The 26,104-nt window shown below is 46.2% G+C and overlaps 1 protein-coding gene and 2 long non-coding RNA genes across 4 annotated transcripts in view; 2 read left to right on the top strand and 1 right to left on the bottom strand.

The window, feature by feature from the left end:
* Positions 1-4,987: 4,987 nt before the first annotated feature.
* The window catches only part of LOC148007778 (uncharacterized), a 35,376-nt gene continuing 14,259 nt past the window's right edge, over positions 4,988-26,104 (top strand). The window contains exons 1-4 of one of the 2 annotated variants that reach the window (XR_015652317.1): positions 4,988-5,097; positions 20,238-20,362; positions 21,741-22,647; positions 24,392-24,597. This is a non-coding gene — a long non-coding RNA (uncharacterized LOC148007778). Of the gene's footprint in view, positions 5,098-20,237; positions 20,363-21,740; positions 22,648-24,187; positions 24,285-24,391; positions 24,598-26,104 lie in introns of those variants that run through there. The other variant, XR_015652316.1, reaches the window with a different exon arrangement.
* On the top strand, positions 10,735-13,378 carry LOC148007779 (uncharacterized). The gene is made up of 3 exons (XR_015652318.1): positions 10,735-10,870; positions 11,164-11,216; positions 11,368-13,378. It is a non-coding gene; the product is annotated as an uncharacterized LOC148007779 (long non-coding RNA).
* Cckbr (cholecystokinin B receptor) lies at positions 14,074-24,991 on the bottom strand. Its single transcript, NM_013165.3, is given in 5 exon segments — positions 14,074-15,361; positions 15,556-15,728; positions 15,995-16,244; positions 16,402-16,653; positions 24,806-24,991. Coding segments are annotated over 5 exon segments (1,359 nt in total). The 5' UTR covers positions 24,957-24,991; the 3' UTR covers positions 14,074-14,828.

The following is a 26,104-nucleotide window of genomic DNA, read 5'->3' as shown; positions in this document are numbered from 1 at the left end:
AGTTGGAGAGTTGGAGACTCAGTCGTAAGTGGAATGTCTTTATCAAACCCTCCTTTCAAGTCTCAGGGATCTCTGCAGAAAAGGAGGTGGAAAGACTGTGAGAGCCACATAATGAATGTTTCCAAGGAAACTGCATCTTCCAGACACAACAGGGCCGATGCAGGTAAGGATTCCAGAGACTGTGGCATCACTCACAAGACCTGCCAGGTTCAAAACATACAACCTCCCAACACTAAGAGGAGAAAGTGGCCCCAAATCTCCACCCCTAACCAAGAAACTGTTTGCAATTGATACCTGCTGGGAAAGTGAAAGATCACTTTTCTACAACAGTGTCTCTGTGTATATCAACCACATTCCAGGGAAGAACCCATGCCAAGGAGTGGTTAGCCAGCATAAGATGCTCTCTCTCTCTCTCTCTCTCTCTCTCTCTGTGTGTGTGTGTGTGTGTGTGTGTGTGCTTTTTGTGTTTGTTGGTTTCTATTTATGTATTTTAAAAAGGGAATTAAAATAAAAGTGTATGGATAGAGAGATGAGGAAGATCTGGGAGGAGTTGGGGGAGGGGAAGGAATATGATCAAAAACATAAAACATGCACAAAACATGTTTAATGAAAAATTTAAAATAATGTTTTTAAAATATCAACAACAATGACAACAAAAAAGAGAAAGATTTGTCTTAAATATGAGTTTGATTATTATGGAAAACTGTGACTGATTTATGACTAGAAATGACTGGAGGACTTTTAATATTTTCAAGTGTCTGGGAAAAGTTATAAGAACCGATACAAGGTTTCATTAGCGGTCAAGGAGAAACCAGGCCCTAAGCAGAAGGAGTAGAAATTAAATTACTTGGACTTCAGCAGCCTAGGAGGCTTACATGAGGAACAGCATATGCCAAAAGTGGAGACTAAAGACTGCCTTCAGTATATCAAACAGTAGAGCAGACAGTTCTGACCTATGAATCAGTATTTTACAAATGCTTTTGTATAAAGGGAATCACCCAGGTATCTTGCTAAAGTGAGATTCTGTCTTAAGTCTGAGTTGGGCTTGAAGTCCTTTGCTACTAGCAATTTACCAACTGATCACACCTTTAAGAAGGAAATATGGGGACTGGAGGGATGGCTCAGTGGTAAAGATCATTTGTTGCTCTTGCAGAACTAGGGTTTGGTTCCTGGAACCTACATGGCAGTTCACAATCATCCTGACTCCTGTTTCAGAGAACTGACGCCCTCTTCTGGCCTCCACGGCCACTGTACATATGCAGTGTACTTACATTCAGACAAAATCACTCATACACATCAAATAAAAAATAAATGAATAATTTAAAAAGAAGGAAACACATTGAAGAAAAGATAGGAGGATAGGGATTGATGCTACATTGGAGAGTACAAAGTGTCAATCTTTGTAAAATTACATTGTACCGCAGCTAGTGATATTGGACATCAGATTTGAATCCAGGCACAAAACTAAGGAGGACAAAGAAAAGCAGTTGTGTTTGGAATGCAGAATAAGCCCATGGTTGTTCAGCTCACAATCACCTCCTCCCTATTCTTTAAAAATAAACATAAGTGGTCAGAGAAGTCTTGGGCTAGGTACCTGTGTGAGGGGTATGAGGTCATGGAAGTTTGCTGTGCAAAGGGAAAGAGCACAAGTAGAAGTGAATAATCTTACATGTTTGCATGGCTAAGAATTAAAATTGAAAGTCAATAAAAAGAGACAATTTAGAATAAGACAGCAGAAGATATTCTTTGTGTAAAACATGTTTAAACAGACTTGACTGAGTGAACAGAGTAACAAATTAGTCAAATGAAGATGGGGAGAACTTTTCGGGCAGAGGAAATTGTTGATGAAGAAAAGAAGTTGTTTCTGATGTAGGAACAAATAGAACTTGTATTTTTAATTTTTTTGAGGGAATCTTGTTAATTAACCCAGATTGGCCTTGAACTAACAGTGAACTCTTTATCTTCATGGCTTTGCCTCCAAAGTGCTGAGATCACAGACCTGTGACACTATGCCCAACTCCAAATAGGGCTTTTGAACAAATGAAGGCTACTAGATGTTTAGGAAGAGGTCAGACAGGAGGGAAATGTTAAAAGTCTCAGGGTATACTGGTAGGATGCAGGCATGTAGGGATACCTCTCTGGATTCCAGGCCAGATATAGTCATGAAGTGACCCTGGAAATGGGATAGCATACACTGAGAAAGGAACCAAGACTGCACTCCTGTTCCTTCTTCTTTCATGGTCTCGTATTCTCACAGATATCTCAGGTTTCCACTCATGCTTCTCATCCGTCCCTTCCCCTATTCTGATCAGACCTCCGTGCTGGGTTTTCAAACCATGTACTCAGCTTCACCTGCCTATTGTCACCTGCCCACAGTGTACCACATTCCTGGAGTCACGCAAGGTTCTACTGTTATGTAACCAAAGCTAGTGATTTTCCTTTTCCTTTTCCTTTTCTTTCTCCTTTTTCTTTTTTCCTCCCTTCCTTCCTTTCCTTACTTCTTCCCTCCCACCCTCCTTCCTTTTTCCTTCCTTCCTCTTCTCTTTTCTCTTTTCCCTCCCTCCCTCCCTCCCTCCCTCCCTCCCTCCCTCCATCCCTCCCTCCATCCCTTCCTTCCTTCCTTTTTAAATGAGGTTTCACTGTGCATCTTGCTTCAACCTCCTGAGTACTGGGAACATAAGCAATTTGTTTAAAGTATTTTTCTTCATTGGAATTCTGTTTTCTCTTACTAGTATCTGAAACATTTCCCCCTTTTTAGAGTTCTAGAGAAGTCTGCCTCAAAGGGTACTTCCTTCCTGAAGCCCTCAGTCACATCCCTTGAAAACTCCTACTTTATTCGTTGCTGCCCATTCAATGGAAGCATAGTTTTCTTGCCTTAAAATATTTCGTGTACACTAGTAGCGCTTTTCAAAAGTGAATGGGTTCCAGGCACAGACTGTAGTATGTCCACCGTCACAGGTCTAGATTCTGGCCTGTAATTTCTTCTCTAGAAGAGTTAGGTATTTATTCTCCTAGGACGCTCAGGAGCTTCATCCATTTTAGAACTGTCATCTTCTAGGTATAGTCCCAATGTCCCATGAAGGCACTTCATGTCCAAGAGTCACTTGGAACATTGTTAAACTCCAGACTCCTGGAGTTTGCCTTAAAATTAAAGAATCATGCTTTAAAATTAAAGAATATCAAAAATGATTCTTATTATGATGGGAGTTTTGGAAATATTGTTGAGTTGCCTTTAGGTCATAGGATTAACAGGGTGGCCCGTGTTCATTCCACTCACCTTTTCCTGTGTCTTCACCTTGCCTGTTCCTACCCACTTTCCTTCCTTAGATTTAATATCTATACATTAAATGACCACCTGACTACCGAAGCCATGCAGATCCTGCACAACAATCGGAAAAAGAACGAATAAGCATGTTACCAAACAATAAGGGAGAACAGACAAGGCAGCCAGCCAGCCTAAGCGTTGAGGTAGCTGTAACCTTGCCTCATCTCTGAAGAACGGAGAGTGTCGCCTGACGGTAATGGTGCCACCTAAGCAGTGAGTGACTCCCAGCTCAGAAGTGGCTACTGTTCTCAGCAATGCAATGCCTGACAGGGCTTCCCAAAGATGCTACAGGGAAATGAGGTGACTCAAGGCCTAGTGAGAGCAAAACCTGCCACCTAGGGCTTTATGGAAGGGAAGATGTATTTGGTTTTGTTTGTTTGCTTTTTGTTTTATTCTCTTCACTGTGACTGAATAAATGCTTGGCAGAAACAGTCTAAAGGAAGAGGGTTTACAGCTTGAGAGATACAGTTTTTCATGGAAGAGAAGACAGGGTGGAGTTCATGATAGCTGGAGACTATTTCAGGGCTTGCCGCATCTCTGCTGACAAGGAAACAGAGCTAGTCGTGGCAGCAGAACTGGGCTCTACTCTCAAGTCCCACCTATAGCCTTATGACAGCCAGTTTGCTTCAGCATCCAAAAAGTTCCCTAACCTCCTCAAATAGTGCCACTAGTTGGGGTTCAAGTGTTCAAGCATATGAGCTGGTTGGGGACATTTCATATCCAAACCATAATAGGAGGGAGCATTCCTTGTGGTCTCAAGTCACCATCTTTGTATTGTCTATTGTCATTTAGTCATTCTTTCATAACGGTGGTGGTGGTGGTGGTGGTGATGGTGGTGATGAAGATGATATGATGATGATGAGGAGGATGATAGCTGACTGGAAAATTTATCTCTACTCAGTTTTTTTTATTTGAATTATACCTCCAGACAAGTCATTTCACCTGAGTCTTAAATTCTTCATTTGTAGGTATTACAGGGTATGTGAACAAGAGGAAGCATTTTGAAAGAGTTCGGTGTTGTGTGATAAAGAGGTAGCGAGCACCATCACAGCTCTACATGAGTGACATCGCAGACAGCCCAGCAGGTATAGCTGTGTCTGCTAGGCCTCGAGAGCTGGGGCCTGACCTAGTTATTGAAACATTGCAGAGTCCCGGCCTGCCTAGGAAACTGTTTGCTGGCTCACTGCAACACAGGCTTTCCCTGGCCTTGATGAGGCCCTTTCCTTGCTGGTGTAGGAGAGCACAGCAGCTTGCTTCACAAGTCCTTTTCTCTGGGCCATAATTCCAGCCTTTTCTTTTCTTTTCCTCTTTCTTCTCGCGAATCTGTTCCTCCGCATCCCCAAGCCTCCCGGTCCTTCGCATGTAAACTAACCACCCTGGCTCCCTCCCTTTCATGACTTCCTTTTGTCCTGTTCCCATTATTTTCCCTCAGTTCAGATTTTTTTCTTCTTTCTCCTCTCCTGGTTCCAAATGCCCATTTTAGCTGTGACACGACTGACTTTATGTGTCAGGAGCAGCTTTCTTGGCCATAGGCTGTGAGGTTTTGGAGTGTCAGATGTTGGAAACACAAGGCTCCCTGTAGCTTTCCCTTCCGGGAATAGGCCTTAGAGTCAGCCCTTTCAGGAACCAGAAGTTTTGTGTGTCCTGGGAGGGGCCTCCCTGGGACACAGCATATTTACATCTCCCTCTGAACTGGTTGGAGGCGGTTTCACCTTCAGGCTCTGACCTTGAGACGAGTTCCAAGGAGGAAGACTGACACAAAGACCCAGCAGGTAAGAGTCAGTACTGACCTGTGGGAGGTTACTCCTTTCCTGCATTGTCTGTGAAAAAAACAAAAACAAAAACAAAAAACTATTCTTATAATTCTGTAGCTGTTAAATTATAGTTGTTATGATTAAAAGGATTATTTGGGAAATGTAAATTTATTGGTAGTGATAGTGCATCTCCAAGAGAACCCTCAGTATTTTCTCTTTTGAAAGCTTAGAGATGGCCTCAAAGCAGCAGCCCTCATTCCCCATCCCTGTCCCGTGCTCTAGACTTCGAGAGAAAAACTGAGCAGAGGCCCAGAGCGCTGCCTAATAAAGATTGCACTTCAAATAGACATACATTTTTTCTCCTTTCTCCATGAAAACCCAAGTGAAAGGAATTTTTAACTGTTTTTAGCATTCTCACGTGGGTGAAAGCAGAAAAAAAATGGTGGCTAAATTTTTTTTTTCATTTCCCTCTGCCAAAATGTACACAATGTTCCTCATATTCTAGCGCTGCCCTCCACCTGGCACCATGCCAAGGAACTGCTCAGATTTCTTAGCTGGGTTCAAAGCCCCCCCCCCCCCCCCCCGACTTTTGTCACGTTGGTGATTGAACCCAGGGTCTCATGTATGTATGCTAGGCAGGTGTGTATCACTAATCTGGACTCAGCCTGGGATCAGCTTCCCAACAGAATAAATCTTCAGAAATGCCAAGACAAAGAGATGACAAATGATAAACAAACAGATGAGTTTGTATTTTTTAGCCTGGTAGACTCATCTAAGCAGACTCTTGGCGATGTACCGGGTAAGAATTGACACAGTTAAATGATAAGCCCCTCAAAATACCCAAATGTGGGTAAGGCAAGGCATCCCTGGAAACAAAACCGGCAAGGGAAGAAAGGTAATAGAGGATTGGTGAAAGCTGATAAGAAGAGGGTTGACTTCCAGATTTCCTCCCCACCTCTCTTGCTCCACTCAACAGGCAGAAAACTAGTGCTTTACTCAGAGGCTGTAGAGTTGAGGGTCTTCTAGGAGCCTTTGAGAGCAGAGCATCAGAAACAAACTGGAAACTTGAGTGTGGATATGGTACGGATGTGCGTACTAAGTGGTCTTCTTTCTCCCACAGACTCCCCAGGTGACAGGACCTAGGGTTTTACCTCCTACCCAGGAATTAGGAAAACATTCTATTAGAGGTCAGAGTGGCCCTCAAAGAGAGATCTGAAGATCTTGGTGATTGGAATTCTCTCCAAAGAGACTACTAACTGGTTTGCCCCCCTGCCTTGTTGCTGCAAAGAGACACCATGACTAAGGCGACCTCTAAAAGAAGTATTTAATTGGGGGCTTGCTTACAGTTTCAGTGGGTGAGTCCATGACCACCATGGCTCGGAGTATGGTGCAGGCAGGCAGGCAGGCAGGCAGGCAGGCAAGGGTAGCACTGGAGCAGTAGCCGAGAGCTTACTTCTGATCCATAAGCAGAAGGTTTACAAATTCACGTGTACAAGTCATTCAATTAAAAACGTATCTTTCATGGATACATTGACAAAATAGGCTAGATAGACAGACTGGCCTTGGACAGCTAATTAATCCTCATCCTACTTCTAAATCCCAAATGCTTAGATTATAGACCTAGGCCGCCTTTCCTAGAACTTAATTTACATATTTATTTATTTATCTTTGTGATGCTGGGGATTGGATGCAGGGCTAGCGAATGCTATATAAATATTTTGTCGAACTGGAAGAGCTTGAAGGGGTTCGAGACCCCTTATGAACAACAATACCAAGCAACCAGAGCTTCCAGGGACTAAGCCACTACCTAAAGACTATACATGGACTGACCTTGGACTCTGACCTCATAGGTAGCAATGAATATCCTAGTAAGATCACCAGTGGAAGGAGAAGCCCTTGGTCCTGCTAAGACTGAACCCCCAGTGAATGTGATTGTTGGGGGGAGCGCGGCAATGGGGGGGGGGAGGGTGGGGAGGGGAACACCCATAAAGAAGGGGAGAGGGATGTTGGCCCAGAAACTGGGAAAGGGAATAACACTCGAAATGTAAATAAGAAATACTTAAGTTAATTAAAAAAAGTAATAAAAAATTATTGCTAAAAAAATAACAAATAAATATTTTGTCATGAGCTACACTTTCAGTCATAAGAAATATTTTTAAAACTCAGTATTAATTCCAAAAACCATAAGAGCTAGGCATACTTCTCAGTTGATGGTGTTGAAAACACCATGCACGAGGTTTTAGTTCAATCTCTTAGCCCCACACAGAGCAGACATGACTGTAGGCTTCTGTACTACTAGGACTCTAGAGCTGGAGGCCGGAAGATCAGGAGGTCACAGTCATTCTAGGCTACACACAGAGTTTAAAGCCAGCCTGGGATACAGAGATGATGTTTCAAGAATGAATAAATAAATAAATAGGCCACGTTAAATGAAACATCCAGAATTTAGACGTAGCATAAGAGCTTGCATTGAGTCAGCTGAGTCATGCAAACATGGCTGGGTCCTATTAAGTATTTTGATATTTTGTAGGTTGTCTAAGTCAGTCCTGTTTAAAGTGAAAAAGGAAATATACAGAGACATGGAAGGAAGACTTTATAAGAGAGTAAAAGACTGTCACTGAGAATTATTTTGGAACCTGATTGCTTTAACAGATATTCCATTATAATTAATTATATTGGAAAGGGAGTGATGTTAAAGGAGTGTGTGTGCACTCACGAGCATGTGTTTGATGGGCAGCTATAGAAGTGGGAGTTGAATTGTCCTCCTTCATGTTGGGCAGTGAATGGATCATTCTGTCACACAGAAAAACAGCAGTAATATCAGCATTTTATTGTTTAAAGATACAGAGGTGGGGGGGGGAGATACGGAGGTAAGGAAAAAAAAATGAGATTTGAAAGTGAGTCTCCATGGTAGCAAGGAAATAGGCACAGCCAGGCAGGGGGGCTGGGACCCTATTGGTCTTTGTGTTATGAAAATAGTTGTCTTTTCATGTATATGCCTGGCTAATAAACTTACCATAAGTTTGATGTTTGAGTAAAGTTTGATGTTTCAGTAAGAGGCTGACACACTCAGAGGGAGCAGTTTATTGAGTTCATCACAGGAATACAATGATCCAATATCATATTTGCTTTGAGGTACATAATAAATGTTAGGAGAATTGTCCCACTGCTGGGGCCGCTAACACTCTGTGGAGCTCACACTTTTCTAAAGGGAGCTCCATGTAACCCTGATGACCAACACCGAGCAATCGGGTATTCCCAGGTGAGAGACACTGACAGCTGAGGAGAACTAGGCTCAGAAGGCTAAGTACCCTGACAGCATTGGCCTTTCTAAGGTTGGTAAGTGGTGGTGGAGTAGGCTAAGCACCAGAGCCTTTTGTCACCATAGGGCTGTGGTCTTCGCTCTCCGTGCCATGGATACAATTGGTCTCATCTGGCCAGATCTCTTCATCTGTTATATTGCTCTTGTTTGCCCTATGCCGTTGTTCTAGGTTGACAAATGCAGCTGCGTCCTTCCTGCCCCACATGAAGGCCCCCCTTCTCTGGCATCAGTAACTGAAGATGCCTCTGAAAGTCAGCCTTCCCACCACCCTCCCCTGAACTGTGCCTGCAGACTTTTGGGTGGTGGTGGTGAATTATAGGTCCACATGAAGGCGGCTTAGGGGAAGGCTTTCACGTGCCATGAAGTAATACCCTAGTTTTAGGAAAAAGCAATACTGCTGACTTTGGAAGCATCAGGATGCTATCTCTGGATCGGGCAAGAATGGGATCCTCCTGTTTCTGTTTGGTAGGCCTTCACGCGATCCTTCCTTACACGTTCAGCCAGGTTACCTTGCTTCTTACAATATAATTGAGGTCCCGTGTTCCACTGTAGAATGCCTTGGCTTTCAGCCTCTTCCACGTTGCTCAAAGCCTGCTTGCTTTTTCCTGAGAAACCGGACACCTTATCTTTAGCTACCCTTATCCTCTAAGTGTACATTTCTTGGGAGCTTTCCAGTTCTTATCGATCACTACTTTTATGCCCACTTAGGGTTCTGACGTCCAAAACTATTTGATTAAGACAAGTTCTACTTCAGTGACTCTGATTCATTAACCGTTTCTTGTCCCCAAGATGTGGCTATGTGGCAAGGTTGGAAATTCCATTGCCGAAAGCTTGGGTCCTATCAGAAGGCGGGTGATGGTCTTTGTGTATGCCGCTAGTGATGAATCAATGTTCTGGCTGATAAGTGCCCCCAAGCTTGAGAAAGCTGTGGCTGATATTCAGAGTGCAAGCAGCAGCCAAAGGATCGTGGTTTGGCCCTACAGTAAGGGGTGCAGTTTACTGGAGAGCTGCACACTCACTGTACCACAACAGCATGGCTGAGACAGGTCCTGCCATCTTCACCGTGTCTCCTGCTCTGTTTCCTTTCCCGCTCCCCACAGATACCTTTCTCTCCCACTAGTCAGATCTGACCAATCAGCACTTGTCTCTGACAATCGATCTGACCAATCAGCACTTGTCTCTCACAACAGATCTGACCAATCGGCACTTGTCTCTGACAGCAGATGTCTGCACATTCGAGGTTAAAGCTCTTTCCCTCTAGCTTACCACCAGGAGTTTCTGAGACACAGATATAGAACCCGCCTTCGTGGGAGATGTCAAATGCCTAGTGCTTTTGTGTCATGGAAGATGGTTTTCAAGGGGCTTCCCTATGGGGATAGAGAGGCGGAACAAGGGTTTATGATGGATACATGCCTGCAGAGCTACAAATGTAATATCTATTCTCTGTTTTAAACTCCGGGAAGAGTCGTGAGCGGCTTCAAGTTGCTGTCAACAATTTCCTCCATCCCTGAGTGACCCCCTCCCTAGAAATCAGAGTCGGGATTTACGATAAAAAGAAGATGGACTTTGGGGTCAGGCAGAGCTGATTTGATTACTGACATTACTGTAGTGTGATTTTATAGCAGGTTCTGACTCTCCTCTTAAATGCGAAGGTCTGTGGTTTTCAGTTATGGACGGCTATCTGTGTAAGTCAGTTTCCTGATACCATAACAAATTACCTGAAACAATTATCTTATAAAGAGGAAAAGTTAGCTGGGAGGTGATGGCACACAGTTTTTCAGGAGGCAGAGGCAGGACAATATCTGAATTTGAGACCCGGTTGGTTTACAGAGTAAGTTCCAGGACAGCCAAGGGAGGCTACACAGAGAAGCCCTGTCTTGAAAAAACAAAACAAAACAAACAGGCAAACAAATAAAAAACAAAACCAGAAAAGTTTGCTTGGCTCACAGTTTTGAGGGTTTGGCTTGTTAACTAAATTGGAGAACAAATAAACAGTCCCCATCCCATTGCTCTTAGGCTGTGGAGGGGCAGTAGGTCATACTAGGGAGCATGTGATATAGCAAAACTATTTACTTCATGGTGGGAAAGAAGCAAAAAGAAAAATAGGGGGCTGGCATTCCAATATCCTCTTTGTGAGCATGCCTCCAAGGGCCTGAAGACTTTCTACTAAGCCCATTTCTTTAACAGGTTTAGGTTGGGAGGTGGGCCCATCTTTAATCCTGACACTTGGAAGGCAGAGGCAGATTTCCACATAGCAGGTTCCAGGCTGGCTGGGAAGTTGATAAACTACTTGCTGTGCAAACATGAGGATCTGGGTTAGAGCCCCAGGACCCACATTTAAAAAGCCAGGTGCAGGAGTACATGCTTTTAGTCCCAGCCTTGAAGAGATGTAAAGACAGATGGATCCTAAGGTTCTCTGGCTAGCTCACTGTTCCAAGTCAGTGAGGGACACTGTCTCAGAAAAATGAGGTGAGTGGCTCCTGAGGAAAGACTTCTGAGGTTGGCCTATCTCCATGCTAGCACACACACACATATGCACACACACATGTGGACCCACCACCATTTGAACACATATGTACACATACACACAGCTTTATCACCTGTACCTGCCTCTCCAGATGCACCTTCCACCACTTCCCAATGTCATGGAGCCAGCACTGCCACTTGAGTTAACCCGTGGGCATTAGGAAGGTCACTCTAGATCCGAGTGATAGACTGTCCACCTGCAGAGGCCCTGTTTCCTGGTGCTTTTCTTCCTCCAGGTCACAAAGGAACTTCAAGTTTCACCCTTCTCACGTTGTGTGCCGGTACAATGGTAATTCATTTTATGCTCCCTATTCTATTTCATTCTGAAGTAATATTATGAATCTATTGTAATCATTCCTCTTAGACAGTTGGGAGTGAAACTCACTGAGGTGATTTGAATAAAACCACATACACCCCCCCCCCTTTTTTTTTCTGGACAGGGTCTTACTGTGTAGTCCTGACTATCCTACTTATATAACTACTGTAAGTTTCCTCGGCTCAACTTTCCTCCCTGTTGGAGAAGAGAACTGCTCTGAAGGGTCTTGGGTAGTAAATCAAGGAGTCTGGCCAAATGACTGTCACAAGAGCATCAGGAAGCATCCGGTTTCGCCAGGATGTCCTGTCACCTGTCTCTGCCATCTTCCTGTGATGGCATCCTGGTTCCAGCCTGAGAGAAATGAGGCAGGAACACACATAACTGTCAGAAGAGACTACAGTGACGTCTGAACAAGCAGACGAGCCTTCTTCTAAATGACCAAGCAGGGACTCATGGGGACAGTGACATCGACTCTGCCCCAGGCATGACTTGCCGAGTTGCAACAAACACAAAACGATGGGAGATGCTCGGGACTTCACACCCGGCTATAGGAAAGTGCACAGCGTGGGAGGCGTGAGTGTTCCGTGAGTGAAAGGTTTCAGCATGTGCAGTGGAATTTCTCAGGCTATGCCCTGTACTTGGTTAAGCCTGGACTACAGTACTTCGGCTTACACTGGAAGTTCAGAGGCTGTGCTTAGTCTTCCCTCACCCCAGCTCTTGCTCTCTGTTTCCATGTCTCTCTGTCTCTGTTCTCTGTCTCTCTGTCCTCAGGAGTCAATGCCTCCCTAACAGAGGAGTAGCCCCTATCACACCCCTTTAGAAGAGCAGCCTATTCCTGCTCCTGTGGAAAAGCTGGCATGAGCGTAAGGCCTAATATCTCCCTCCAGCTCCTCAGGCCAGCTGGGATTCTATTTTTAAACAGCACGGTCTTAAGTTGACAGCTTGGAACGCCTTCTCCTTCGTTCTCTTCCTTCCCCCAGCCTTTCCCAGCCCAGAACCCAGGAGGAAGGATGGATAGGAATGACCCTGTAGTGGTAAACGGAGGGCCCGCTGTCCCGCTTCGGTGCATTTCCCTCCATCCAGCCTCTCTAGGGTGCTTGGTTAGTGGGTGGATGTTGGGCAAGGTGGATGAAGCTTACATTTCAGAGCTTCTTACTTGTATACGTGTTTTCCCAAAGTGCTGGGTCGGGCCCTAGCAATGTTATATCCACTAACTTTGCCTTCCTTTTCTTTAGTAAAGGCTTCAACATGTTGTGTACCAAGTCTACCTGTCTCCATCTCAGAGTTTACATCAATATGGTTCTTTAAATTTTTTAAAAAATATTCTTTGATAATTTCCTGTGTGAACACAGTGTATATGGATCATACTTACCACCAAATCCTCTTGAACTCCTTATCTCAATACCTAGCATGGAGAGGGACGGGCTCACAAGGTACCTCTAAACGATGAGTGGTTGGCTGTTATTTATTTTAAAACAGTTACTCATTATTATATATGTCTGATATATGTGAGTGCAAATACACAAGCTACAGTGCCCATTTGGAGGTCAGAGGTCAACTTTTAGCAGTTAATTCTCTCCTTCCATCAAGAGTTCCAGGGGCTGAACTCAGGTTACTAAGTACTTTTAACTACTGGGCCATCACTGGCCTGCCTGCTAAAATTATTCCTGTTTTCCCCTAAACTGTTATAAGACCTTTGGCACTGTGTGTGTGTGTGTGTGTGTGTGTGTGTGTGTGTGTGTGTGTGTGTGTTTTATGTCTGTGTGCTGTACAGTTTTATGTCAACTTGACACAAGCTAAAGCCATCTGAGAGGAATGAGCCTCAGTTAAGAAAGTGCCTCCATAAGATCTGGTTGCATACAAGCATACAGGACATTTTCTTAATTGGTCATTAGTGAGAGGGGGAGAGGGCACAGCCCACTGTAGGTGGTGCCATCCTTAGGCTGGTGGTCCTGGCCTATAGAAAAGTAATGTGAGCAAGCCACGGGAAGCAAACTAGTAGTCAGCATTCTCCAAGGCCTCCGAGTCAGCTCCTGTACCCAGCTTCCTGCCGTGTTTGTGCTCCTGCCTCACTTCCTCCAATAATGAATGGACTATGATTTGGAAATGTAAGCTGAATAAACTCTTTCCTCCCCAACTTGCGTTTGGTCATGGTGTCTTATCACAGCAATAGTAAAGGCCAAGACAGTCTGTTTCCCCAATCTGTTGCTAGATAAAGCATCAAGGACCTCTCCTGTCACCATCTCTTGCCTTTGATTATCTTTGTCCACCCTCTCCTGCCTTCCCTCTTCCTCCTCCTCCTCCTCCTCCTCTTCCTCCTCTTCTTCCTCCTCCTCTTCTTCCTCTTCCCCCTCTCCCTTTTGTGAAGAGTTGAGGTTGCTGGTCTCTATCTTTCTCTGGAGCTAGATGAGTTTATGGTCAAAAAGGGAGTTGGGTTCTGGGACTCACACTGACCTCAAGTCCTACACTTCACCCCACCACCCGCAGGTCTCTTTGTTGCCACAGCTAGTGAAGGCACTTCTATTCAACTGTATCTTGGCCAGTTGCTAACACTAAAAGAGCTCAAGTATGTAATAAAAAGACTTCCCTCTTGAATTAATGGCTATGTACCTGTCACGGTCTGATTCTTGGCATGTCAAACACACGTTGAATAATCTGAGTCTTATGTAGTCTTTCATCTTTTATCTTTTCATCAAAAAATCAACAGGCGGCCATTAGTGTCGTACTTTAACAATGGCACCAAACGAGGAGTCATGAAGTGTCATGGCCATCCCACCTGCCACAATGAGTCCCAGCTACTACATCACTGGAGTATGGTTAGGTCCAAGATGACAACCAAGAGAGGGTACGCTCATCCCTATCTTCATACCCTGGCCTTTTTGCACAAGGTTGGATATGGGGTAGATTAGTCATGGGAGCCAATAAATGAAGAAGCTTCCCATAAACCACACCTGTTCACCTACCTCAAGAAGTCCAGGAGGACACTAAGTCACTTATCCTTTTATGATGTGGTCTGGTGAGGGAGGAGAGGCAGGAGGGAAGAGGACTTTCCACAGTCTCCAATGGAAAGGAGTGGGGGGGGGGGGACTTTTCAGTGCTGAACGATCGGCAGCTCCGAAAGGTGAAAGGCGTGTGGTTGATAATTTCAGTGCTGGATGAGGAAGGCAATAATGAAGTCAAACGGGAACAGCCACAATGTCCTAAGTCACTTCTGCACTAGGCTATGGGCACTACAGAATAGTGTCAGTAATATGTTCATATGAGGAGCCAATCAGCCCTTGTCAGAGTTCCCCTTTATAGGTAAAGTTTACTGCTACGGACCTTGTGTCTGTCCATGTAATGGGGTCAGTGCAAGATGTCTAGGAAGGGACTCAGCCCCTTATCAGAAGTGAGCCTCCTTTCCTATGAGACTCCTATCTGTTTCAGGTAGGGCAGCAAAGATACTATTTTCTGTGTGTAGGGGTCTGTCTGTCCATGGTGTTGGGTGTTCACCTGGATTAATTCTGAATTTTGTTTCTTATGTGTTTGGATGGGTCATTTGATAGTAATTATGTATCTTGTCTCTTTCTCCAATCTCCCAACCCCTCAGCCAGGCCCCAGTGTGCTGATGGTGGTATAGCTTAGCCTGGACAGCGAAGCGATGGAGGGGGTAGGAGGATCCTCATCTGGAAGAGGCTGTGGGCGAGCTCGTGGAGGGCGTGGGCAACAGCGGGCACATGTGTCCAGGCAGGCCTGGCGGAAGCGGCGGTGCATGAAACAGTAGACCAGGGGGTTGACACAAGCAGAGACGTAGCTCAGCAAGTGGATGAAAGAGATAGGGGCCCCTGAGAGTGCTCGTTGTGCGCCTGGGCCATCGAAGGCGCGCCACGTGTTGACGCTGTACACTGGCAGCCAACACAGGAAGAAAAGCAAAACAATCACTAGCAGCATTCGCACCACCCGCTTCTTAGCCAGCAGCTTGGCCTGGTTGGGCCGAGGGCCAGGGACTGGCCCAGGAGTGGGTGTGGTTAGCGTTGTCATCTCCAGTCGGGAACGCGGAAGTTGCACACAGCAGCCATCACTGTCTTCCCCAGCTACGCTGGTTACAGGCCGGCAGCCCCCGTTCTGGTGGACAGGCCCTGAGCACAGAGCACGGAGTGTGCAATCAAAGCAGAAGGCAGACTACTCTCAAACTGCAGCCCAGCCTCCGCTCGATGCCCCTTCCCCACAGCTTTCACCACGGCCTCCCACCTTTCTACAATTCTTTCAGATCCACTCAAGTAAGGAGTTCATGCCCATCACTAAAGCCCTGTCCCTCGTGTTTTTCACCCACCTGGTGCTGCCCCACCCGGCAGGCCCCCTTGGTTTCGGGCCCGGCTTTGGGTCTCGCTGTCATTTTCACCATCAAAGTGGAGTCCTAGGTAGAGTTCGCGGGAGATGAGTCCATAGGCCACCGCAATAACCACACCCGGGATGAAGAACAAAAGCAGTAGCAGTAGCACGGACCTGGGAACACAACACAGACCAATCATTGTTTCCCTGTGGCCAGTCACAGGTGGATGGAGGCAAAAACTCAAGTTTCTAGGCTGCAGACTAGGTGGCTGAGGCAGGGGGTAGGATTTGGGATGCCACTGGGAAGGACAAGAGACCAACAAAGGGCCCTAAATTGGAATTTGGGGGTGTAGAATGAGGTTTGGTGAGAAAATTCCAGGAGATGGAGGACTGCTTTAGGGAGGGAGCGTAGCCATCTGATGGAAATGGGACTTCCTCACCAGGTTTGTTGGACACGTGCACTGGGCCAGCGATGCATGCACTGCAGCACTCGAGGTCCCACTGGCTGTACCATGGTGTACACAGGGTAGGGTACCATAAGCAGTCCAGACAGCAGCCACGTGGCTAAGATCACCCGAGCTGCGTGGGAGCGTGTTTGCCATACTCGTGCTTGCAGTGGTCGGCAGATGGCGCTGTATCGCTCCAGGGCTATGGCCACGAGATTTAGAGTGGATACACTCACTGATACCCCTAAACAAGGGTAAAGGAAAGGGTCATCTTGGAAACAACGCCCTCTGCATGCTCACCAGGATGATTTCCTCCACTCCTCTCAGGAAAAACCCTTGTATTTGTCAAGGGCTTTAAGAAGGGAGAGGGTAAAGGGGGAGATAGTGTTTGTCTCACCTACCCATGAGGTAGGAAATGGCCTTGCAGATGACTGTGCCGAAGATGAATGTGCCCATGAGGTTGGGCAGGAGTGTGAAGGGCATGCAAGCCACGGCCAGCAGGAGGTCGCTGACTGCCAGGGAGAGCAGGAAGGCGTTGGTGACCGTTCTTAGGCGTCGGCTCAGTCCCAGGACCACGATGATGAGCACGTTTCCGCCAACACTCATCAGAAAGATCACTGCATAAAGGGTGATTCTAATCGCCATCTCCAATTCTGGGTAGAAAAGAGAGGTGGCTGTAGGGGGATCTGAGCCCCATCCCTTCAGATCCCCAATTCTGCTTCACACCCGAAACTGTAATATCCAGCTAGATCCTGGCCGCTTGTGAATGCTTGCTAACCTCCTGGGACTGTGCAGTAAAATGATGATAGTAAATGCTATACCATCATAAATGCTGAGGCTTAGCTGAATTGGCTCAACCCTACTCTCCCGTAGAAAAGCCCACCTTTCAGGGAATCACTGATTGGATACTTCTTGAGATGACTAATCTGTAGCTACTGGGATTAAAAGGTTCCTTCCCTGACCATTCCATTGGACCTCCATGTACCCTTGACCACTCATTCCCTTTAGGACTGTGCTGAATCAAATCTGTGCTCTCTAAAAACAAAGACAAAACAGTATCCCCACAACTAAACAAGAGAGAAAAACCACCCACCACTCTGTACTATCTACAACCCCTCCTTAGGACTGTCACCTTCTCTCTGTGCCACGCCCACTCAACCCACTTGATGACTCAGTTTCTTTAATGCACCATGAGCACTTGTGACTCCCTTCTTAAGCTGGTTTCTCAGCCTGGGGATGAACACTCGTTCATAAAGCCCCTGCTTCCACCCCCATCACAAATTTATTTCCTAAATTTGATAAATCTCTATAAATCCCTCACCCTCCATGAATCAGACTGATTGCCACTGCTTTGGAAATGCTATTCTGGACACCTCATTTGGAACTAACGCCCACTCCTTTGACCCATGCATATTCCATATTCCCCACACACTTATTAGAACCTTTCGTTCCTTTCTGAGTTGTGCTTTACTATTCTCCAACTATTCATTCTCACTCAGTAAACATTTGCAGAGGACTCCTTTCTGTCAGGCAGTGGGGACAAAGAGGTGACTATGACAAATTCCTTGCCATCTGAAAGCTTACAGTACAGAGGAAATCTGAGATACTTTTAACAGATAATTGCCACACAGTGTGATAAGAAGTGAGGTTCAGAGATGTACAAGAAGCTAAGGGAGCCCCAGGAGGGACTGGTGTTGCTGGGTGAGTCAGAAGGGCTGGGAAGGTGACCCATTCATTTGTGTCACTGCCTATTGGGAGACAGACTCATCTTTGGACCTGTATCATAAGCGTGCGAACCCGAACAAAATTGGATTGAACCGAAGTAGACTGAGTCATCCGTATCCGTGGCCTCAGTGCCAGGGAGATTGGAGCTTGAAGAGAAAAAAGAGGGGAGAGCCGCCTACACTGTGGGGTAGTAAGTATCCAGAGGCACAGGCTCATCTTTAACTGCTAGCTAGCTCTCTTCTCTTGGCTTAGTTTCCAAACGGTATTACTGTTAATTAATTAAGGCTAACCAGCTTCTTTAGAAGTTGTTGTAGGATTCAAATAAAGCTCCCTTAACATGGGGCTGGAGAGCAGGCTCAAAGATATAAGGAGCACTTGTATGTTGGTTGGCTCACGAGCACCAGTAATTCCAGATCCTAGAAACCCTATTGTGACTCCCTATGTTGCACACACAATTGTGCACATGCATGTGCACACACACACACACCACCACCACCACCACCACTGCCGCCACCACCTCTGCCATCACCGGTTCTGCCACCTCTGCCACCATCACTACCATAAATCTTTAAAAAAAAAACCCTCAAATACGACTTAGCAGTAGCATTACTTGCTTAAATCTTTGAATACCCAAAATGCTTTGCTGCTGACAGCTACTGTAGGGCCCAGCCATTCATCATACTATTTCTTTCTTCTCCCAACCAAATCTCAGTCTAAATGCCTCTTTGTCCCCACCTTTATATTTCATCATGGCATCTCACTTTATTGGGCTTCTCTTTTCTGCCTGTGTATCTTGGGATACACATGTTAAAGGGTTTTGACGGACCATAGCATATGACAGGCTGATGTTGTTGCTGTTGTGTGTCCATTTTCAGGCTCCCCTCCTCCTCCACCTCCTCCTCCTCCTCCTCCTCCACCTCCTCCTCCTCTACCTCCTCCTCCTCCTCCTCTTCTTCCTTCACCTCCTCCTCCTCCTCCTCCTCTTCTTGACAGGGTTTCTTTATCTAGTCCTAGTTGTCCAGGAGCTCCCTGTGTAGACTAGGGTGGCCTTGAACACACCGAGATCCTACTGCCTCTACCTCCCGAGTGCTGAGATCAAAGGTGTGTGCCACCACACCTGATTCAGGCTATGGTCTTTTCACAGGGACAGATTATGGAAGGCTTATGTGTGAGAAATTTGAGGTGTGTGAGGTGTGTGTGTGTGTGTGTGTGTGTGTGTGTGTGTGTGTGTGTGCGCGCGAGCGCGTGCGTGCATGCAGGCAGGGATAACAAAGAAACACTGGAAGGAAGATCTTTGTTAGAGAGGCCCTTGAACCTAAGAAAAAAAGAGCAGGTGGCCTTTTTGAACTCTGTTTTCCAAGTCTACTTTCTTCTGTTTTCACCTTAACTTCCTCAGTTCTGCCATCTTTCTCCCATCCTCTGGATCTCTCTTCAACTAATTCTCTTTTTTTTTTTTTTTTTATTTTCAGGCACATTTTTTTATTTTCTTTTTTTTTTGTTTTTTTGTTTTTTTTTTTTTATTAACTTGAGTATTTCTTATATACATTTCGAGTGTTATTCCCTTTCCCGGTTTCCGGGCAAACATCCCCCTCCCCCCTCCCCTTCCTTATGGGTGTTCCCCTCCCAACCCTCCCCCCATTACCGCCCTCCCCCCATAGACTAGTTCACTGGGGGTTCAGTCTTAGCAGGACCCAGGGCTTCCCCTTCCACTGGTGCTCTTACTAAGATATTCATTGCTACCTATGGGGTCAGAGTCCAGGGTCAGTCCATGTATAGTCTTTAGGTAGTGGCTTAGTCTCTGGAAGCTCTGGTTGCTTGGCATTGTTGTACTTTTGGGGTCTCGAGCCCCTTCAAGCTCTTCCAGTTCTTTCTCTGATTCCTTCAATAGGGGACCTATTCTCAGTTCAGTGGTTTGCTGCTGGCATTCGCCTCTGTATTTGCTGTATTCTGGCTGTGTCTCTCAGGAGCCATCTACATCCGGCTCCTGTCGGTCTGCACTTCTTTGCTTCATCCATCTTGTCTAATTGGGTGGCTGTATATGTATGGGCCACATGTGGGGCAGGCTCTGAATGGGTGTTCCTTCAGTCTCTGTTTTAATCTTTGCCTCTCCCTTCCCTGCCAAGGGTATTCTTTTTCCTCATTTAAAGAAGGAGTGAAGCATTCACATTTTGATCATCTGTCTTGAGTTTCGTTTGTTCTAGGGATCTAGGGTAATTCACACATTTGGGCTAATAGCCACTTATCAATGAGTGCATACCATGTATGTCTTTCTGTGATTGGGTTAGCTCACTCAGGATGATATTTTCCAGTTCCAACCATTTGCCTACGAATTTCATAAACTCATTGTTTTTAATAGCTGAGTAATATTCCATTGTGTAGATGTACCACATTTTCTGTATCCATTCCTCTGTCTTCAACTAATTCTTAGTGTAGTCACCACACTGCAGCCTGGTGTAGCACTGTGAACTATACAAGCACTTAAAAACCTGCGTCTCTCTCATTCATCCAACAGATACACCCCATGTGTGTGCCTTTCAGCTTGCCTCATGTTGGCTCCAAAAGATGAAGCTACACTTCCCCTCTTAGGAAGTTCTTAATGTACTTGGAGTTTTCTGAAAACAAGAGGATAAAGTCACAGTAAGTGTGACAAGCAACTGTATAGCAAGTGTGTATGAGTGTATAGACTGTGTGTGTGTGCCTGAGTGTGCATGTGAGCATTGTGGGAGAGTGTGTAAGATTATGGGCTAGTGTGAGCATGTGAGTGTGTGTGAGTGTGTGAGTGTGTGTATGTGTGTGTGTGTGTGCATGTACGTTCGATCATCCAGATGATGGCAGAGAAATGTGAGTACAAGAATCGAGGCAGCCTCTGAACCTTGAGCTGAGGTTGTGGCTCAGTTGGTAGAGAGCTTACCTAGCATGCCCAAAACCAGGGGTTTGAAGCCCAGTACCCTCTAAACCATGTGTGTTGGAGCATGCTTGCAATCCCAGGGATTGGAAGCAGAAGGATCAGATGTTGGGGACCAGGCTAGGGTACACGATAGCCTATCTAGAAAACAAAACAAACACAAACAGGCTTCTCTAAGAAAGGCTTCACAGAAGCTGAAGCACCCAATGCCTTCACATGCTGTGCTGGTTCTGGTCACTCCCGAACAGTGATGTCAGCATAGTACTCGTGTCCATTCCTCTGTGGTGAATGTGGATAGTGTTCAACTGAGGACAATAGCTGGGTGTGTGGACGACATCCATGTGTCAGTGGTGCTCAGCAAGGATGCAGAGGTCATATGCATGGGTGAGTGGGTGACAGCAGAACAGAGTGATGCTTTACTGTTGGAGGATATTATAGAGGCGGGTAAAGGTATCCCTTATTTCTCTGTGAGATGATTGGAGACAGGTATCATCTACATGTCTGAAGGTAACATCAGGTTGAATTTAGGCCATATTTAAGTTTAAAGAACACCCGAGTAACTGTGGTGACATTGGAATAAGCAAGGACAATGACCAAGGCTAAATAACATCTCTGTGTGTGATATCTTCAGGAACCATGGGTTACATGCAGAGCTCTGTATGTGAACGGGACAATAATCACAGTCATTCTGACAGAGGATGAGGTAGTGATACCAAGATGTGTGGGTACTATTCAAGTGAGCATAAATGTCAGATGTGTTAACACAGTTAAGATGTTCATCTTGATTGTGTGAAATAGCCGAGAACTGAGTGGACATACAGTCTTTGCTGAAAACATCTGAGTGCTTAAGAACAATACTCCATGATTTTCTGAGTAGTATCTGGAGAAGGTTTACTTAAGCAGTCATGGGAAAGATGTGATATTTTGTGGGTACTAATAAAACAGTGGTAGCACGTGACAGACAAATAACTTCTAAATGACTGTGGACAATGCTAATGTGAGTGTTGGTGTTGGCTATTTTACTGTGGACAGCATCTGAGCTGATGGTAAAGTCACAGGTTCATCTAAGAATAAAGTGTGCAGCATACAAATTTCTCTCTTTTGTTGCAGTGAGCCCAGGTGACATATGCATCTCTGGGGGTCCTATTCCAGTGAGACTGGCCAACAGTCATTGCACATGATGTGAGAGCACCCAGGCAACCACCTGATGTCTGCATGCAACAGCATCCAGACAGATGAAGCCGATCCTTGCACTGGGTTCTGAATCACTGTACATCTTGCTTCTTCAAGGTCCCTTGCTCTACTGGCTGCCCTCCTTTGCATCAGAACCATTAACATCTCTCTCGATCCTTCTCTACTTGCAAACACCCACGGTGTAGCATCTCCTTGCTACTCTAGGAGCTAATACAAAAAAAATTTTTTTTTGAACCCATCACTTTGAGATCCTGTTTAAAAAAAAAGAAAAGAAAAAGAAAAGAAAGAAAAAGAAATGCTCTGCTACATTCCAACCTTTCCTCAAACCCATACATTTTCTACCACTGATCTATTTTTCTTTCTCCCTGACGCCCCCACTTCTTGGACATTTTGCTAACTACTCTTGTTCACTTCTTGCAACCCCTTCTCCATGGCCCAGTCCTCCTCCTTCTGAGTCAGGTCTTGGTATCACATCACCCTCTCTGTAGTTATTGTGTATGAACAACCCCGGTGTGGATATTTTGTTCATCTCTGATTCATCATAGCAATAATTAGTATCCCTTACCTGACCTCAGCTAAGACTCTTCTCTCACTTTCTGCAAAGACACGGCTACTGTTTCTATTTCACTTACATCTCCTCCTGGACCTTCTTTCCTCTGCCTTGCTTTTAAATGCCAGCCTTCTGTAGGGTCCTGGCTCAGCTTCCCTGCTCTCATTTTATACAATATTTTTTAAAAGTATTTTGCCAATTCCTATGGTTTCCGGTTCTCCCCCCCAAAGGTGAAGACTTGCCAAGTCTATGTTTCCAGCTCAGATCTCCAAGGTAAGTTCCAGATCTCAGGATTCAACAGCTTTGGTGAGTAACCATCAATTTTTGAACTCTATGGGCTCCAAATTGAGTTTATAATAATCCCCTCTTTCAAAACTGTTTCTGCTCCTTCGTTATTAGGAGCTGAATGTAGGGCCTTGCCGTTGCAAGCAGGTGCTGTAATATGAAATGCACGTCTAGTCCCCCTCCTTGGTTGTCTCTCTATGATATGCCATCCACATCCTTTCAGTTGCCTAAACCAGAAACTGGATCTCATCCCTTGACTTCATCCACCCTCTCTATTTCTAATCAATGTTTAGGTTCTGTTGACTCCGTTTCCAGAAGTCGCTCTCGGGTCCGTCCACTTCTTTGCATCCTCACTGCCAGCCTCTCCGTCTGTGCTAGCATCATCTTCCAGCCAGATTTGTGTAATGCAATAGCTTTCTAAAGTATCTTTCTGCATTCTATCTGAATCTCAACACCATGCAATCAATCCTGGCAGCACTATTTAGTGGATCCCAATGCCTCAGGAGGAAATCTACACATTATAGCAAGAGCTATAAAGCTCCCCAAGCACACTCTAGGTTGGTTTACACTGTTATTAGGAACCTTCAAGGGTACATGTTCCAGCATACAAAAACTGTGTTATACTGAACAGACATGCTATAGCCTTAAACTTTGAGCTTTTGAGACAGGATATCTTTCTCTAAGACACTTTATGCCTCTTCTGCTCTGTCACTTGGTTCTCTGTCATATTTCCCTACTTGATCACATCCATACCCCAGGAAACCCGTCTTAATCCCCAAGGGCAGAGTAGGCTGGAGATGTCCCTTTTATATATCCACAATGCTTCTTCTCTTTGTGCTACCATTCCTGGCTTACTGTCTGTTTCCCCTATAAACTCAGAGCTCCATGAAGTAGGGTTTTCGTCAGTTTTGTTAAATGCGTATCCTTGTTGCCTAGCAGTTTCTGGTCCAATAAATCTTTCCTGAGTGAAAGAGTAAGTGACAGTGGGTAAAAGCCAAACTGAGAAAGCATGAATTGTTTCATGGGCTGAGTAAATACGTAGGGTATAATTTAACAATGTTTACTTCTTGAACATAGAATCCAACTCCTTCCTTTTCCATTTACTGAACCCGAGCTCCCAGGTTCCACCCTCAGTGAAGTTACTAGACTCCCCAATTCCTTTGTGTGTCCATATTCCAATCAGACCCTCTGTGGGATTTCTAGGCAGTGATTTTCTCTGTCCCTGTGTACTTGGCTGCAGACTGCTGAGACTGCAGACTGTGTCTAGTTCGTTCAGTGTTCCCAGCACTAAGCCTAGTAAATGTTCATTAAACATTGCAAACAAATATGGGGATGGAAAGGGAACATGCATTTTAAGATGTTCATTGAAGCAATGAAGATGCTACTGATGGGAGGAATGAGTCATTTGCAGCCGGGATGAGGGAAAGCAGTAGGAAGGGAAGGTGACACAAAGGAATGGGGTGACTGTTGCCAGGGGAAGTTGGCTCTAGGCAAGTGAGAAAAGGGATACTTGGGGCGCTGTGGAAGGGACTCAGAGACCTTCAGAGTGACAGAGAAGACATGCAGATGGATGGAGGACTTGACCCTGGGAACAGAAGAGTTTGGGGACAAATGGAACAAGAAAGGTAGCATTCCCTTGTGCTGGTTAAATTCAGATCTGAATGTAGCCCTCTTTTCTTGGGAAAGGTTGGGGTGGGGTGGGAGACTATTACAACTCTTATCTCCCATTCAGGCAGTCCAGAGAGCTTATGCCCTCACCGGCCCAGCCCTCCTTTGCCCTTCATTCAGAGGTCCCTGTCGCTCTCTCTCCTTGGTACTGGCTCTGTGAACTGGATGTTAAAGGAAAAGAAAGCTAGACCTGCTGACAAGAAGAGGTCCTTGTTTCCCGGCTGTGTGATGCTGAGCTCGGGGATGATCTGAGTAGCTATGGCAGAGCAAGTATGAAGTCGGGGGTTTTGAACCATGATGGGAAGGTGTTGGAGTTATGAGAGCTTGGGAGCGCAGTGTGTGAAGGGGGGGGGGGGTCTCTGTGTGAGTCGCGGAAGTCCTACAAAGGAAAACTATGGGCAGCTGACAGAATAGAGGTCAGAAGGGTTCTTGAATAATGCTGTGGGGTTCAGTGAGAAGGGCTGAGGGAGGCACCCACCTCTGGTCCCGGTTCCGCGGATACGAGGGGGGTCACAGCTGAGGTTCCCGGCACTACTGCTGTTGAGAAGGGAGACACCCGGGCGGCACAAAGAAGACCCCGACCCGGGTCCTGGTCCCTGCACGCTGCGGTTCAGCTTGAGCAGCTCCATGGCTCCAGTGAAGTCCCACTTAGCTCTGCTAAGCGAGCTCTAGCACCGGTTCCACCTGCTCCCGCGGCGCTGGTGGCTCAGGCTCCCGCCCACCACATCGCCCGCCCCTCCTAGTTTCCGCCCCCTGCCCTGGCCCCTACTCCTCCACTCCCCCACCAGCCTCCCCTTAACCTCAGCCGGTTCCAGGCTCTAGGCGGCTTTTTGTCCCACCAGGTGACTCTCGGCGCGCCTCCTCGGCTCCAGAGTTCAGCGCGCGCTCCTGAGTGACTGCTCTCCAGGCTCGCCCCCGCGCTAGTTTCTCCCTTCTTCTCTTAAAGATGCCTTTTCTGCCCACCTCTTATACCAATGCCCCTAGTTCTGGAAGTGTGTGTGTGTGTGTGTGTGTGTGTGTGTGTGTGTGTGTGTGTGTGTGTGTGTGTGTGTTTACACGTGCGCCTGCCGGAGGGATGGGGTGATGGGAGAGTGAGTAGCTGCTGTGGAGTCCAGCATCTTTCTTTGGTGGTTTAGATGACGTGGTGATGGCGGTGGTGATCGGGTTTTGCGTACCAGGCTCCCCTGCTACAGAGCAGGTGCCTTAGTACGTTTGGAGCCGCAGTTACGGAGTTCTGCAGCAGTGGCCGCAGTGATCGCCACAGTGTCAGCTACCTTAGCTCTTTGGTGAGGATTAGCTTCTGCCTTGGCATATCCCACCTCCTATCTGAAACTCCAAACCTAGGCTTCTTCTTCAAAGACTCTAAAGAGGGTCCTGGAGGGTCGCAAAGAAGACAAGGAAAAGGGTTGGAGTGAACTAGGGCGACCGGGAATTGAAGTGAGAACTGCTCTAAATGAACTGAGTTGAGGTGTGGTACGGGTTCTGGTATGGGTTCTAGTTCTCGCCCTGACCAGGGTGAAAGATAGGGAGCAGGCAGCGTCCCTCGTCTTTAGGCAGCGTCCACCCACACCTAAAACGACGATGCTCCATTTGCTGTCAGCATAGGTGCAGCACCGGGGTAGGGTGTTGGGTTCCCATGAGAGGGGGCCAAGGGAGGACTGGGTCACTGGGTTGTGGCAGGAGAGAGCAGGGAACAAAGTCGAAGGCGCCTCTGGTGTGCAAGAAGGCTCAAGTGGACTCTGCTTCCTTAGGCAGGACTGGCCTCCTTTTCTTTTTC

The sequence above is a fragment of the Rattus norvegicus genome, chromosome 1 (genome assembly GCF_021556685.1).
Source record: "Rattus norvegicus strain SHRSP/BbbUtx chromosome 1, alternate assembly SHRSP_T2T, whole genome shotgun sequence".
NCBI classification, from domain to species: domain Eukaryota; kingdom Metazoa; phylum Chordata; class Mammalia; order Rodentia; family Muridae; genus Rattus; species Rattus norvegicus.
Note: the sequence above shows the minus strand (reverse complement) of the source record. Positions and strands in the feature narration are given on the sequence as shown.